Raw genomic sequence first — 15685 nt, 5'->3', positions numbered from 1 at the left:
ACTGATGATGTTGAGCATCTTTTTGTGTGCTTATTTGCCATCCATATATCTTCTTTGGTGAATTACTTGTTCAAAAATTTTTCCAACTTTTAAATATTTAACCGTTTGGCTGTCTTACTATTATTGAGTTGTAAGAGTTCTTTATGCATTCTTGATACAAGTTCCTTGTCAAATATATATTTTGCAACTATTTTTCTCCCAATCTCTGTCTTGCCCCAGAGGGCCCTGTAGGAGTTTCAGACTCAGTGCGTGTGTGTACGTATGTGTGTAAGAGAGAGAAACTAGCTTCCTGGGAGACTCTAGCCTCTGAATTCAATCCTTCTCTACTAGCATGTGGAATCACAAGACAGACCTAGAAATACTTCAAGTTCACACACCTCTAGAACTTCGTTTTGCAAACAGGGGGCCTGGGTCCCTAAGACCATGGGGTGTGGTGTCAGAGCCCACATAGACCTCTGATCTCTAGAGGAAGAGGTCCCAGGCTGGAGGTCTTGATGTCTTTGATTCCTGTGACCCCAGAGAGGCAGGTCACCTCTCTGTGCCTCCCTCACCTTGTCCGTCCTATGGGCACAGCTGTGCCTTCCTGTGGGTGAGAGGCTGGTGCAGAGCTCTCTCCCTGACCATCCCAACTCCAAGGACAAGGAGTGTGTCAGCACCACCTGTTGCCACAAAAGGCCTTCGGGAGACAGAGGAGGAGGCGCCATGAATTCATTAAGGAAGGCCAGGTTTGAGATGCACGGGCTAGAACAGTGCAGGGTAAACTTCTCTGCTTTGCTCTGGGCATGTGGAGCCTGGATCAGGACATCATTATCTCTTCTGCCAGCGCCCTTGTGCAGCTCTCCAGCAGTTATATGCTGCATGTGTGTGTGTGTGTGTGTGTGTATGTGTGTGTGTGTGTCTGTAGGCTTAGAAGCCCTCAAAAGATGGAAGACAGTGATCCATAGCTGATGTGTGTAAACAGCCCGTGTCTTATTGGTGTAACAAGTGCTCCAAAAGTCAGAGGTACAGTTCGGCCACCATGGCTGAGCTGTGAACTCTTGTCTTGTGTGGAGCCACACACAGGCATCTATGCTTGAATTCAACTTGGAAGATAAGCAGATGGAAGAAGCTTGGAAGAGCATTCTAGGTGGAGGACATGGCACATGTCAGAGCATGGTGAATCCACAGGATGAATCAGTGAGAGTGAAGATGGTTGGGAAGGTGTGATGGGAGGTAAGGCTGACAAGGAAGGCAGAGGCCAGGTGGTCACACAGCTCCATAAGGTTGGAGTGTTTCTTCCATTCATAGATGGGGACACTGAGGGACCAGCTCAAGAGAGGGGCACCCTCAGGTCTGTGAGTCAGTGGCAGAGCTGAGGGTCCGGGTTCCCAGTTCCATGCTCTCTCTCCTGTGCTCCCAGGACAGATGGATGGTGACACTCCCTCAGGGCCCATTCCCAGGTGCCTGAATTGACTACATGGGGTTCTCAGGCCCTGATCACCTGGTTGGCTGCCTGACTTCCTTCAGCTGGTGTCCGCTAGGCCTTGATTCTGAGTGCAATCCTGTTCCTGGCACCTGGGAGACTCTGAGCCACTGAAGGCGTGATGCCCACTTCTCTTTTGGCCCTCGCAGGCTAAACAACAGCTAGCCCAACTCTCGAGCCGGGATGTTACTACTCACAGTGCACAGGCCAGAACTGCCACCACCACTCTGGACACTTGTATGTTTTAAACTGGGTGTATAGTTCCCCCTGAACAAAAATAGGGTTCTGTTATTAAGGGAAGAGGGGAGAGGAACATTGGATGGGCAGTGATGAGTGCCCATCACCCCCACCTGTCCAGAGGCCTGGGTGCCATCACGGTTCTTCCCTCTCCTTGGTTCGCACATCTCATCCGGCCGTCTTCCTCATAAATTTCTCTCAAAGCCGTCTTTACTTCTCTTACTTCCTCTCCTGTTCTCCCATCTTCCGTCTCCTGGTGCCTCTCCTCATCTCTTCCAGCCCACTCTCGGCAGAGCTGGTGAAGGGTTGCCTTCTATACTCTAAACCTGACCTTGTCCTTCCTCTGCTCAGAACTTTACTGTAGCCTCAGAAGGTGCTCCCACAGCACCCAGTCTCCCCTCGGCTCCCCTTTGGGCCCTACCCTGTCCGACCTGGTGTGCCCAGCCCCTTGTCTCTGCCCTCCTCCCACAGGCCTCTGGAGTGTTGACTCCCATCCCCTGTGCTCAATCTGGAATGATCCCCTAAGACAGCTCTGCGTCCATCCGCAGAAACCTGCTCCTGAGTTCTGCAGAGACATCCATCCTCTGCCCGGCCCCTCCCTGACACACGCTTTGATTACTGGGACCACTGCGGAGAACCCAGCGCACATAGACACTTGGTAAACATTGACCAAAATGGCCTTGCCAGAGCTGCCACACAGATAAGAAGGGCTGTGAGTAGGAGAGGGAGAAAGCCTGAGATGGCATAGAGGTAGACCACTTTTGAGCTCAGGCTCTCCAGGAGGCCTCAGTTTCCCTCTTTGCCACATGGGGGTGAGGACACTTGTCACTAGCCAAAGAGACGCAGAAAGACCATCTTGGGTAACTCTTGTGTTTGAACTGGAACTCCTTGCCTTTTAGGAGGCAAAACTAAGTGCCTGTGGTTTTATCGAGGGGAAACACAGCTGCTGTGCATATGCTATGGGGGGAGAATCAACTGGCAACTCAACCCTTTAGCAAAGCAGTTGGCAGCATATTCATACTTTTTAACCCTACAAATCTTTCCTGAGAACTCATCCTGAGGAAGTAATTCTAAATACAGAAAAACATTTATGCACGAAGATGCCTACTGTGGCATCCTTTTTGAGAGTGAAGAAGCCTAAATGTTCAACAAAAGGGAATGCTAAGGGTAACTATGATGGAGCCATGAAATGGACTATTATACAGCCCATGAAATACTTTTTATAAAGAAAATGCCATATCATGGGCAATTCATAAACTGTGTTAAATTTTTGAAAGATACAAAGTTCCCTCTCTACCATGGCTATAACTATGTAAAAATAACAACCCCCCCCAACCAATACAGTTTTTCTTTTATGCTTAGAAAAAACTAGAAGGAGCAACAATAAAATTAATCAGTGGTTTATCTTTGAGTAGCAAAACTGGAGGTTGTTTCTTTTAAGGTGTATGCTACTTTTATAATTGTAATGTGTTAGCTGCTCAGTCATCTCCAACTCTGTGCAACCTCATGGACTGTAGCCGACCAGGCTCCTCTATCCATGGAAATCTCCAGTCAAGAATACTGGAGTCGGTTGCCATGCCCTTCTCTGGGGGCTCTTCCTGACCCAGGGATCAAACCAGGCTCTCTCGCATTGCAGGCAGATTCTTTACCATCTGAGCCACCAGCAAAGCCCTATAGCTATAGTAACAATATTCATAAGTAGAGCTATATTTAACATTTAAAAATTATCCAGTTGTACCTAATTTATGACCTTCTTGGGATGAGTTATGTCTCTGGGCCTTGGTTTATAAAATAAGGAAATGGAATTATTGCTCATTGGGTAGTGTGTGCCAGGACTCTTCACAAGCATTATATGATTAAAATTCCCAATGGAAACTCCATGCTGCAGATGAGGAAGCTAAAGCCCATGGTTAGTCCTCTGCTGAGAATTAAGTTTTCCAGATAGATTCTGCCCTAGGAAAAGCCCCTGCTCTGCATGCCTCCTCAGGGGCCCCTGTGATTATGGAGATGTTTGTGTGCTCCAGAGAAAAGTCAGGAAGAGGGACACCTGAGAGCCTTGTGTCAACACAGCCAAGAGGAGTTTAGCTTATATACTCAGGAGGCGGTGTTTGCCAGCAGGTGGGGAAGAGAGAACTTTGTGCTAACTGCAGCCAGAGCTGTTGGTCTCTGCTTTACCTTTCTGCCCCAGCAGACTTCTCCTAAGCAGAATTACCCTTCAGCCCAAGTCCGTCATTCCATGTTCCCAACTCCCCTGTGTGTCCAGTGCCTGGGTTCAGGACTGCAAGGGTTCGAGTCTCAGCTCCACCAGTTCATCCTGGGGCTTTGGGCAAGGGCCAAAAACCCCCAACCTCAGATCCTCTACCTATAAAATGGGGTCAGACTAGACTAGAGAATCCAAACTCCAACACCAGACAGCTAACCAAAAAAAAAAAAACAAAACAAAACAAAACCAGGTAAAGAACAAGTGTGCAGGTGAGAATTAGCCAAAAGGAGCCACTTTTCAGCCTCAGTCCATCACTGCCCTGCAGGAATGTGGGGACAGAGCCACAGGATCTTTGGGGTTAAGATAGGCTAGAAATCTCTGGGTTTTTTAAGTATGAAATCTTTTTATAAGTATGAAATCTTTCAAGTTATAAATGTTGACTGAAAATAAAATACACACATACGCAGGCCAAAGCAAACTAGTCTACTGGCACGATACAGCCTGTGGGCTGCCAGTTTGGGACCTCTGGACTTGCCTGCCTCTGAGCACCCTCTGGTTTTGACCCTGTCAGCTTAGAAAGTGTTCACAACCTAAAAGTTGAGAGTTATGTTTTATTTGGTGGGAATTTTTAGGACTTCAAGCCCAAGAGACAGCATCTCAAGTAACCCTGAGACAACGGCTCTGAGGAGGCAAGGGAAGGAACCAGATTATACAGAAGTTTTGCAACAAAGAACAGGCAGTCTGAACAATCAAAAGATTATTGTTAATCAAAGAAAGCTGAATATCCCAAGTTAAAGAATTTAGTGCTTTTCTATTTTGGGGAAGATGCAAGATGTATGTGTGTGTGTGTGTGTGTGTGTGTGTATATGTCTTTTTATTTCTATATTTTTGGCTGTGCTGAAGTCACCATTCTTTTGATATGCACTTCAGCTATCTGGGGCCAATATTCTGTTTTTACACCTTGAGTTCCTCAGGGCTCACGGTAGAGAGTGGCTGCAGTCTGATGGCTGCTAGGTGGCAGGTGTTCTCCACCTTCCTGAGTTTTCTTAGGGCTCAGTGGCTTGGAAGGCTACATACCATCACTGATGACTGTGACAGCCTTGTTTACTGATATGACAGGAAATATTCCGTTTCTCAAGCCTCTGGTTCCTGGACTCCTAGCCTCAGGTGTTCCTAGAAGTAGCACTGGGCAGAGTGAAGCCCAGGTCTGTGAGAGCAAGGAGGCCAGTGTGCTAAGGAGGAGGCCCTAAGTTTGACTCCTGGGCCCCCACACATGCCCTGTATAGATTGTTATTGTTGCCATTCAGTCACTAAGTCATGTCCAACTCTTCGTGACTCCATGGACTGTAGCATGCCAGGCTCCTCTGTCCTTCACTATCTCCTGGAGTTTGCTTAAATTCATGTCCACTGAGTTGGTGATGCTATCTAACCATCTCATCCTCTGCCACCCTTTCGTCCTTTTGCCTTCAACCCTTCCCAGCATCAGGGTCTTTTCCAATGAGTCGGCTCTTCACACCAAGTGGCCAAAGTATCAGAGCTTCAGCTTCAGCATCAGTCCTTCCAATGAATATTCAGGGTTGATTTCCTTTAGGATTGACTGGTTTGATCTCCTTGCTGGCCAAGCAACTCTCAAGAGTCTTCTCCAGCATCACAGTTTGAAAGCATCAATTCTTCAGCGCTCAGCCTTCTTTATGGGCCAGCTATCACATCTGTACCTGACTACTGGAATAGATAACAAGGGCCTTAAAAGGCCCTGTCCTGTTGCTTGCTCCAAACCCTATCCCCTCTGTGACTTGTGGTTTGCTCGGCCTTGTGCTTTGCACCTTAACATGCACAGGCCCACATCACCATGTGGCGGTGATTAACCTCATGTGCACATAAGGAAACTGGCCCTGATTGTGACTGGCCTGCAGGCACACAGCTCCTGTCTGAGCTGGGACTTGAATCCAGGGACGTCTGGCTCTACCCTCTGAGTTCCTGCCTTTATTCCTCAGCCCCTCGAAATGCTTGACTTATGCTGGTGCTAATGGCAGTGTTGAGTACATGGACTGCACACACACAGATGAACATAGTTATATGTGTGTACTAGTGTGCACATGAATACAACTCGACCTGTTTTGTGCATATCTGTGTCCTTGGCACCTATGCTTAGCACAGTCAATTCTTATTTACAATAGTCATGTTCTATCGCTATAAACCAACTGGGAACCCTGAATTAATGCAAAACCATTGCTCCCGAGGGAAAACAGAGCTAGGTTCCTGGAAGTCTCTTGTCATGTTTTCATCAACTGATCAATAAAACCTTGTTTTATTTATTTGTGTTTCTGTTTTAAGACAGCACCTTTAATATACAGTGTTGATACATTCACATTGAATTTGTGCCAGCAACCCTGTAACTCACACCTCAGTGAAGCTTATCTGACATTTATCTTCTCTGTAAGGCACCTAACAGCCTTCCTGAGCTTAGGAACACTGGAGAGCATGTCAGCTCTATACTTGCAGGCCATTTTAAATAGTAAAGTCACCCTGCAAAAAAGAGCACAAAACTGTTAAAACGTGGCTCTAAATAGACCACAAAAAGACATTTGTTTTTAAGAAATGAAACAAACCAAGTGAAGTATGTATATTTTCAATAACTATGTACTTTTGGTGACTCCAGTTTGAAACACTAATTTTTTATCAAGTTTTATTTTGAAAGAAAGAAAGGAAAGAAGTAAGAAGGTTGCCTTGTTCCACCTGAGCTGGGAATGTGGGCATCAGGCAACTGACAGGACTTGTAAATAAATCCTTAGCAAGTAAGTGAATTCACAACTATGGACTCCCCAAAAAATGAGGATCCACTGTAATAAATATTTCACTTTTCTCTGAGGGATGCTATTAGTATTTGGGGTTGTTGACACAGTGAATTGGATTTTCTGAGTGGGGAGATGTATCAGGTTGGCCAAAAAGGTCATTCGGGTTTTTATAGCAGATGTTCTGGAAAGACCTGAATGAACTTTTTGGCCAACCCAATAATTTGGAGGGGCAGCTGGAATGGTTTGAGTTCTACTCTCAGCATTACCACCTACTTGCCACCTGCCCTCATGCAAGTTCACTGGTTTCTGGTTTCAGACAGAACACCCCATAATATAAGGGTGAATTGACAGGATCAATGTGGAGCACGCAGGACAGTGCCTGGCAAGAGACTGGTAAAATGGCAGCTTTCAAACTGTGCTGCTTTCATGCTTTCAAGATACAGGTTTTAAGAGTTTTGCACTCAAGACCCTGTTAGATACTATGGATATGAAGTTGGATAAAACCCTGGCTTACAAAGCAATTATTCTTCAATTAAAAAATAAATTAGTGGAAAAAAAATCCAGGCTTACAAATCTAGCAGGAGAGACAAGCCCACCTAAATAGGACACCATGTGTGAAAAGGACTAGAGTAACAAACTAAGTACTGCTAAACTTTCTTTTGCCCCATTTTGACTTGCTTCAGTTCAGTTCAGTTCAGTTGCTCAGTCGTGTCCGACTCTTTGTGACCCCGTGAACCGCAGCACACCAGGCCTCCCTGTCCATCACCAACTCCCAGAGTCTACCCAGACCAATGTCCATTGAGTCAGTGATGCCATCCAGCCATCTCACCCTCTGTCGCCCCCTTCTCCTCCTGCCCTCAATCTTTCCCAGGGTCTTTTCCAATGAGTCAGCTCTTCGCATCAGGTGGCCAAAGTACTGGAGTTTCAACTTCAACATCAGTCCTTCCAATGAACACCCAGGCCTGATCTCCTTTAGGATGGATTGGTCGGATCTGCTTGCAGTCCAAGGGACTCTCAAGAGTCTTCTCCAATGCCACAGTTCAAAAGCATCAATTCTTTGGTGCTCAGCTTTCTTAATAGCCCAACTATCACATCCATACATGACCACTGGAAAAACCATAGCCTTGACTAGACAGACCTTTGTTGACAAAGTAATGTCTCTGCTTTTTAACATGCTGTCTAGGTTGGTCATAACTTTCCTTCCAAGGAGTAAGCTTGGAACTCATCTCCAGTGATTTTGGAGCCCAAAAAAATAAAGTCAGCCACCGTTTCCACTGTTTCCCCATCTATTTGCCATGAAGTGATGGGACCAGATGCCATGATCTTAGTTTTCTGAATGTTGAGCTTTAAGCCAACTTTTTCACTCTCCTCTTTCACTTTCATCAAGAGGCTCTTTAATTCTTCTTCACTTTCTGCCAGAAGCCTACTTTTACCTGGGTAGTGACATCAATCAAAGTGGATGCAGAACCACGAATTCATTCAGAAAATATTTGAGGGTGTGCGGGGTGCCAGGCACTAATCCAGGTGCTGGAAACTAAATTAAGAACAAAATGGGCAAACATTCTTACCTTCCTAGAGCTTGTGTTCTAGAGACAATCAACAAAATATATAAATATATGAGCTGTGGTGAAGGACTATGGAGAAAACAAAGCCTGGGAAGAGACAGAGGGCCCCCTGAAATACAAACTATGATGATATTTCAGAGGAAGATTTTAAGGTGGGATAAAAATGTAACATGTGTGAATAACATTAAGAATAAGACTTCTTAAGATTTATTTATTTTATTTTTTGGCTGTGGTGGATCTTTGTTGCTGCACCTGGGCTTTCTCTAGTTGCCAAGAGTGGGGGCTACTCTTTGTCGTGGTGCGTGGACGTCTCACTGCAGTGGCTTCTCTTGTTCCGAGCACAGGCTCTAGGCACACAGGCTCTAGTAAGTGTGGCTCATGGGCTCAGTAATTGCAACTCGTGGGTTCTAGAGCACCGGCTCAGTAGTTGTGGTGCACAGGTTTAGTTGCTCCCCAGCATGTGGGATCTTCCTGGATCAGGGGTTGAACATGTGTCCTACATTGCAAAGCAGATTCTTAACCACTGGACCACCAGGGAAGCCCAAGAATAAGACTATGTAGGTGAATAAATAAATACAGCATATGGAGTGCTTTCCTCGCCAGGCATTTCACATATATAATAGCTAATTAGACACACATAATTGCTAATCGTGACTATACTTGTGTACAACAACTGTAATTAGCTCCATTTTACAGATAAGGAGACTGAGGCTTAGAGAAGTAAAGTGGGATTCTCACTGTCATGAAGATAGTGGATGGTTCAGTTTGGAATTCAGATTCAGACTTATTATCTGATCCCAAAGCCATGTCTTTCTGTTCAATTAGTCTCTTAGCAAAGGGTAAAAACTCATTCTGAGACAAAGGGATTTTAATACAGATGTAGATGTTTACAGAATCTCTCCTTTAAAACATTTATAAACGTTCACTTTAGCTAAATTAAGGGGTAGAGCAGCTTCTCTGGGGCTTCCCTGGTGGCTCAGACAGTGAAGAATCTGCCTGCAATTCCAGAGACCTACAATTGTGTTCCAATTTGAGTCAAAGGGTGTTGGCTACCTGGAAGCCAATACTTACTGAAGAATCCCAAGGATTCATAAGTTTGGAAAAGAGAATTCTAGGTGGCTCACATGGTGAAGAATCCGCCTGCTAGTACCGAAGCCATAAGAGATGTGGCTTCCATCCCTGGATCGGGAAGATCCCCTAGAGAAGGAAATGGCAACCTACTCCAGTATGCTTGCCTGGAGAATTCCAAGGATAGAAGAGCCTGGCAGACTACAGTCCCTGGGATCGCAAAAGAGTTGGACACTACTGAGCAACTAACACACACACACACACACACACACAGCTTCTCTAGAGTAGGAAGTCTTTTGGGAACAGGGGTTTATAATTACCCACCCTCTTCCAGAAAGTCTGAGCTATGTTGGGCACTGTCAAATACCTTGGATCTTGGTGAAGGCAAGAGAATTCAGCTTGAGAGTGGACGTGCCATTGGAAATCAGCTGGGTAAGAGTCAGCTGCCAAGGATGGCAGGGTAGCTGGCAGCTGGAGAAAGAAGGAGAACCTGGGAGGAGAGGTGAAGGACGCTGATGTAGGATCATCATGGCCCCTGGGCCAAGAAACGGTTGGATGAACTGGGCCTGTGTCTCCAAGTCCCCAAGAGCCTCTGGAAGATAGATGAGATTTGGCTTCCAACAGAAGCAGCATGCCCAGAGTGGTTGGTGCGATTGGACTCAGCTGGCCCACCTTCAGTCTCCTGTCCCCTGACCCTGCAGCTCACATCGTGGCCTCTGGCAAGTCGTTGGTTTTACGTTTTAGAAAATGTGGCCGTTGGACTAGGTTGTCATGAAATGCCAGGAGAGAAGGAGAGAGAAAGAATGCAAGACACAGTGTGAGTTTTTGTGGTCTCCTGGTTTGGATACACAGAAAGACAGAAGCTCTCTCATCTCAGGTTGGGTGGGGCTATCTCCATGGAAAGGGGCTGTGGTCCCGGGCAGATCAGATCATATCTGTACACCCTTTTAGCCTTTGGTCCTTGTGTTCCATGGGTCTTTCAATCTCGTGTCAGCAGAGCATAGCACACACAGGGCTACTTGGGTGAGCTCTGAGATGATCGTCTTTCCCTTACCTTGGGACCCTTGTTGCAGGTTCACAATGGGCAGTCTTCTATCCCTACAGCAATTCCCATGCCATAATGTTTCTTTTAGCAATCATTTTAGGGAGAGCTTTATTAATCCGGAAGAATTAGTCTGCTTCCCACTCTCCTCTAACTATAAGAACAAGAAAACTGGGCATAATTTCTCTCTTTGCTTTGGTGGTCAGGAAGCTCAGAGTGGACCCTGAACCTCATTATTGCCACCACGTTTGCATGTGTGGTCAGGCTGAGGTATTCCCTTCTTCCCCAGACCTCAGTTTCAGTGTATATTTTACTGTGCCATTTGTGAGCTGCCTTAAAGTTAGTGAGATTTCTATCTTACCCTCAGCTTTCCTTCCATGACCTCTTTACACAAAAAGCTAGCTTTTGTTCTTAATTTATCAAACTTCTCAGTTCAGTCACTCAGTCATGTGTGACTCTTTTCGACCCCATGGACTGCAGCATGCCAGGCTTCCCTGTCCATCACCAACTCCTGGAGCTTGCTCAAACTCTTGTCCATCGAGTCAGTGATGCCCTCCAACCATCTCCTCTGTTGTCCCCTTCTTCTCCTGCTTTCAATCTTTCCAGCATCAGGGTCTTTTCCAATGAGTCACTTCTTTGCATCAGGTGGCCTAAGTATTGGAGTTCCAGCTTCAGCATCAGTCCTTCCAATGAATATTCAGGACTGATTTTCTTTAGGATTAACTAGTTTGATCTCCTTGCAGTCCAAGGGACTCTGAAGAGTCTTCTCCAACACCACCGTTCAAAAGCATCAATTCTTTGGTGCTCAGCTTTCTTAATAGCTCAACTCTCACATCCATACATGACTACTGGAAAAACCACAGCTTTGACGAGGTGGACCTTTGTTGGCAAAGTAATATCTCTGCTTTTTAATATGCTGTCTAGGTTGGTCATAGCTTTTCTTCTAAGGAGCAAGCATCCTTTAATTTCATGGCTGCAGTCACCATCTGCAGTTATTTTAGAGCCCCCCAAAAATAAAGTCTGTCACTGTTTCCATTGTTTCCCCATCTATTTGCCATGAAGTGATGGGACCGGATGCCATGATCTTAGTTTCCTGAATGTTGAGCTTTAAGCCAACTTTTTCACTCTCCTCTTTCACTTTCATCAAGAGGCTCTTTAGTTCTTCTTCGCTTTCTGCCATAAAGGTGGTGTCATCTGCATATCTGAGGTTATTGATATTTCTCCCAGCAATCTTAATTCCAGCTTGTATTTCATCTAGCCCAGCATTTTGCATGATGTACTCTGCATATAAGTTAAATAAGCAGGGTGACAATATACAGCCTTGACATACTTCTTTCCCAATTTGGAACCAGGCTGTTGTTCCATGTCCAGTTCTAACTGTTACTTCTTGACCAGCATACAGATTTCTCAGGAATTAAGTAAGGTGCTCTGGTATACCCACCTCTTGAAGAATGTTCCACAGTTTGTTGTGATCCACACAGTCAAAGGCTTTGGCATAATCAATAAAGCAGAAGTAGATGTTTTTCTGGAACTCTCTTGCTTTTTCGATGATCCAGCAGATGTTGGCAATTTGATCTCTGGTTCCTCGGCCTTTTCTAAATCCAGCTTGAACATCTGGAAGTTCACGGTTCATGTACTGTTGAAGGCTGGCTTGAAGAACTTTGAGCATTACTTTGCTAGCGTGTGAGATGAGTTCAATTGTGCAATAGTTTGAGCATTATTTGGCATTGCCTTTCTTTGGATTTGAAATGAAAACTGATCTTTTCCAGTCCTGTGGCCACTGCTGAGTTTTTCAAATTTTCTGGCATATTGAGTGCAGCACTTTCACAGCAACATCTTTTAGGATGCTTCTGCCTGGATTCAAATAGGGGTGTGGGGTGGAGGCCACAGTGCAGAAGCTTTGTCACTGGAGCCAGGAGTTGAACTCCCAGCCCAGACTCTATCCCCCACTTGCTGGGCAATTTTAAACAAATTGCATGTTCTTCCTGGGTTTCAGTGTCTCTCTGTAAAATGATGGCTTGTGACAAAGTCTACCCAGGATTCTAGAATTCTGTGAGGTTGTTAGCCCCTGGAGGTACTTGGGATAAATTTAGGATAGGTGTGGACTCAACTCAATCCAACTCAAGGATTCTGAGAACCAAGGCAGAGATTTGAAGAAAAAAAAGAGAGAGAGAGAGAGAGAGAATCCATAGAGTCAGAGGTCCCATCCTGTGAGGCTTTAGAGCTGGAACCTCAGGCAGAGGAGGCAGCGGGGAAAGGAGCCAGGCGATGGCTTGACAGCTCTATCAGCCAGGAAGCCCAGGGAAGCATATGCTGTGTCCAAGGTCACTGGAGGGCCTCCATCTGCCAGGAGCCACTTGCCAGGCATCTGCCCAGCTGGGGCTTGCACCAGGGCCCCTCTGTCCCCCAGGCCTCCCTGTGGCTGTCTGCAGAGGGGCAGCCTTGGCACGCTGGATGGTGGAGGGATAGAAACCAGTGTTGCCCCCTGCCGCCCCTCCCCATATAGGAGACCTGGCAGGCACTGCCCTGGAGAGCCAGCCCAGGGCAGTCAGCTGGGCAGAGGGTGCCAGTAATTTCAGAGTCACCCCCTGTGCCTGCTGGGACTTGACATAAAGCAAAGAATAATATCTCTGAAAAAGGAGAGAAGATCCCCTTCAAGGTAGTGATATTCGTAGTAATGGCAAGAAATATTCTGTCTTCTGTTTGTCTAAGCACTTCCTCCGTTGTTGCATTCGTTGCCTTGGTTGGATCTTAAAGAGACAGGCAAGGTCAGGTGGGTGGCTCCCACTGAACGCATGTGGCAGCTGAGACTCAGACATGTCAAGGGCCCAAGGTCATGACAGTGACCCTGCGATATGGCTTGGGGAGCTGAGGGTCTCTCAGTGCTGGGCTCACAAAGCACTTGGTCTAGAGAGCAGGGTGCAGCCAACAGCTGTTGGAAGAGTTGAACACAATGGTCCTCGCAATGAGGGCTTCTCCTTTGCCCACATGGCTGATTCTTGGAGGGATGTGGAGAGACTTATGCTGGTTAGGGAGAAGACATGAAGAATTTCTTTTTGAATAATCATCCTTGCTCTGCTAACCTCCTGTTTCTGTGATGTCCCACTTTTTTGTCTCAGGAAGTGTATTATTTTATCATCTTTTTATTGAAATATAGTTATTTATACTATTGTGTTAGTTTCAGCAGTACAGCTTAATGATTGAGTATTTTTTCAAATTATATTCCATTCTAGGTTATTACAAGATAATGGGTATAATTCCCTGTGCTTGACAGCAGGGATTCCCAGCCTCTAGGATCTAATACCTGGTAATCTGAGGCAGAGCTGATGTAATGATAATAGGAGCAAAGTGCACAGTAAATGTAATGAGCTCGAATCATCCCGAAAGCCATCTCCCCACACTGATCCACAGAAAAATTGCCTTCCATGAAACTGGTCTCTGGTGCCAAAAAGGCTGGGGATCACTGCTTTTCAGTATATCCTTGTTACTTATCTATTTTATATACAGTAGTTTGTGTCTGTTAACCCCAGCCTCTAATTTGTCACTTCCCTTTCCCTCTGTCCTCTGGTGACTCCAAGTTTGTGCTCTGTATCTGTGAGTATATTTTGTTTTGTATATAGATTCATTTGTATTATTATTTAGATTGCAGATATCAGTGATATCACATATTTCTCCTCTGTCTGACATTTTACTAAGCATAATATTCTCTAGGTCCATCCACATTGTTGCAAATGGCAACATTTCATTCTTTTTACAGCTGAGTAATATTCATTTTGTGTGTGTGTGTGTGTGTGTATATATATATATATATATACACCTTCTTAATCTAATCTTCTGTTGATGGGCACTTGTGTTGCTTTCATGTCTTGGCTATTGTAAATAGCACTGCTATTGAACATTAGGATGCATATGTTTTTTCAAGTTACTGATTTTTCTGGATATATACCCAGGAGTGGAATTGCTAGATCATATGGTAGTTCTATTTTCAGTTTTTTAAGGAACTTCCACACTGTTTTCCTCAGAGGCTGCCTCATTTTATGCTGCCACCAAGAGTATATGAGGCTTCCCTTTTCTCCACCTGCGATGTCCTCCTTTTATGGAAGCATGAAGAGCACAGGATTTGGGGCTGTAACCCCACATCTCCCCCACAGTATTTTAGGATCTCCCGGGAGAGTAGAATTTTGCTTTTTCATGCAGCATAACAATACATGTCCCAGATCTCTTGTGCTATGAGACCTTCATGATGCAGTAGAAATGCAGGCATTGAGACCTAGACGTCCAGGTGTGACCTTGAGTGATCTCAAAAGCTCTGCAGCTTCAGATTTCCCATGTGTCCATGGATCGGTCTCTACCTGGCCTCCCTCCACAGGGAATTTGTGAGAATCAGATGGAATTGGGTGTATTCCAAACCTTCAAAAGGGGCAGCCTTAGTCACCTGTCTCCTCCAGGCTCTCACGGGCACCAGGACAGCAGCCGCCCTGGGCCCAGCAGCCTGGAGTCAGGTAGAACAGGAGGGCTGCTTCTTGTCCGTGTCCAGTCTCTGCTTGCTGAGCCATCATTCCCTTCCCCTTCTTGGACCATGCCTGCCATTTTACACCAGTTCATTTGAAATTAATATTATATAGATTATATATTTTTTATTGATATATAGCTACATACCATAAAATCCACAGTTTTAAATGTACAATACAAAGGATTTTAGCATAGTCACAAAGTTGTATATCTGTCACCGCTTTCTAATTCTAAAACATTTTCGTCAATCCCATGCCCACTAGCAGTCATTCCCTACTCCTCCTTCCCCCAGCCCTTGGCAACCGCCAATCTGCTTTCTGTCGCTATGGATTTGCCTGTTCTGGACACTTCATACAAATGGAATCACGGTATGTGTCTTTTGGTGTCTGGCTTCTTTCATTTAGCATAATACTGTCAAGGTTCATCCATGTTGTTGCATATATTAATACTTCATTCCTTTTTCTGATTAAATGGTATTCCACCAAATGTGTAAACCTCACTTTTTGTCCATGTATCCTTCAATGGACATTTGATTTGGGTCATTTCCTGCTTCTGGCTGTTGTGAACAGTGCTGCTATGGACATCCCTATGTGAGTTTTTGTTTGAACATCTGTCTTCTATTCTTTGGGGTAAATACCCACCAGTGGAATTGCTAGGTCATTTGGTAATTCAATGTTTTACTTGAAGAACTGCCAGCCTGTTTTCCACAGCAGCTGTACCATATTGTTTTACATGCCCACCAGCAACACACAAGGGTTCCAATTTCTCTGCATCCTCACCCCTGTTTATTATTATCTGTGT

General features: G+C 45.3%; 1 protein-coding gene across 2 annotated transcripts in view; it reads left to right on the top strand.

Moving 5' to 3' along the window:
* SNPH (syntaphilin) overlaps positions 1-15685 on the top strand; it is a 44187-nt gene that overhangs the window by 11792 nt on the left and 16710 nt on the right. Inside the window, exon 1 of one of the 2 annotated variants that reach the window (XM_061126969.1) lies at positions 15180-15252. The exons of the other annotated variant lie outside the window; for it this stretch is intronic. Coding sequence (XP_060982952.1) covers positions 15210-15252 — 43 coding nt within the window. The 5' untranslated portion in view covers positions 15180-15209. Of the gene's footprint in view, positions 1-15179; positions 15253-15685 lie in introns of those variants that run through there. 2 annotated transcript variants of the gene reach the window in all.

Source organism: Dama dama, chromosome 23, assembly GCF_033118175.1.
Source record: "Dama dama isolate Ldn47 chromosome 23, ASM3311817v1, whole genome shotgun sequence".
In the NCBI taxonomy this organism is placed as follows: Eukaryota; Metazoa; Chordata; class Mammalia; order Artiodactyla; family Cervidae; genus Dama; species Dama dama.
The sequence above is the reverse complement of the archived record's forward strand: the minus strand, read 5'-3'. Positions and strand labels throughout refer to the sequence as shown.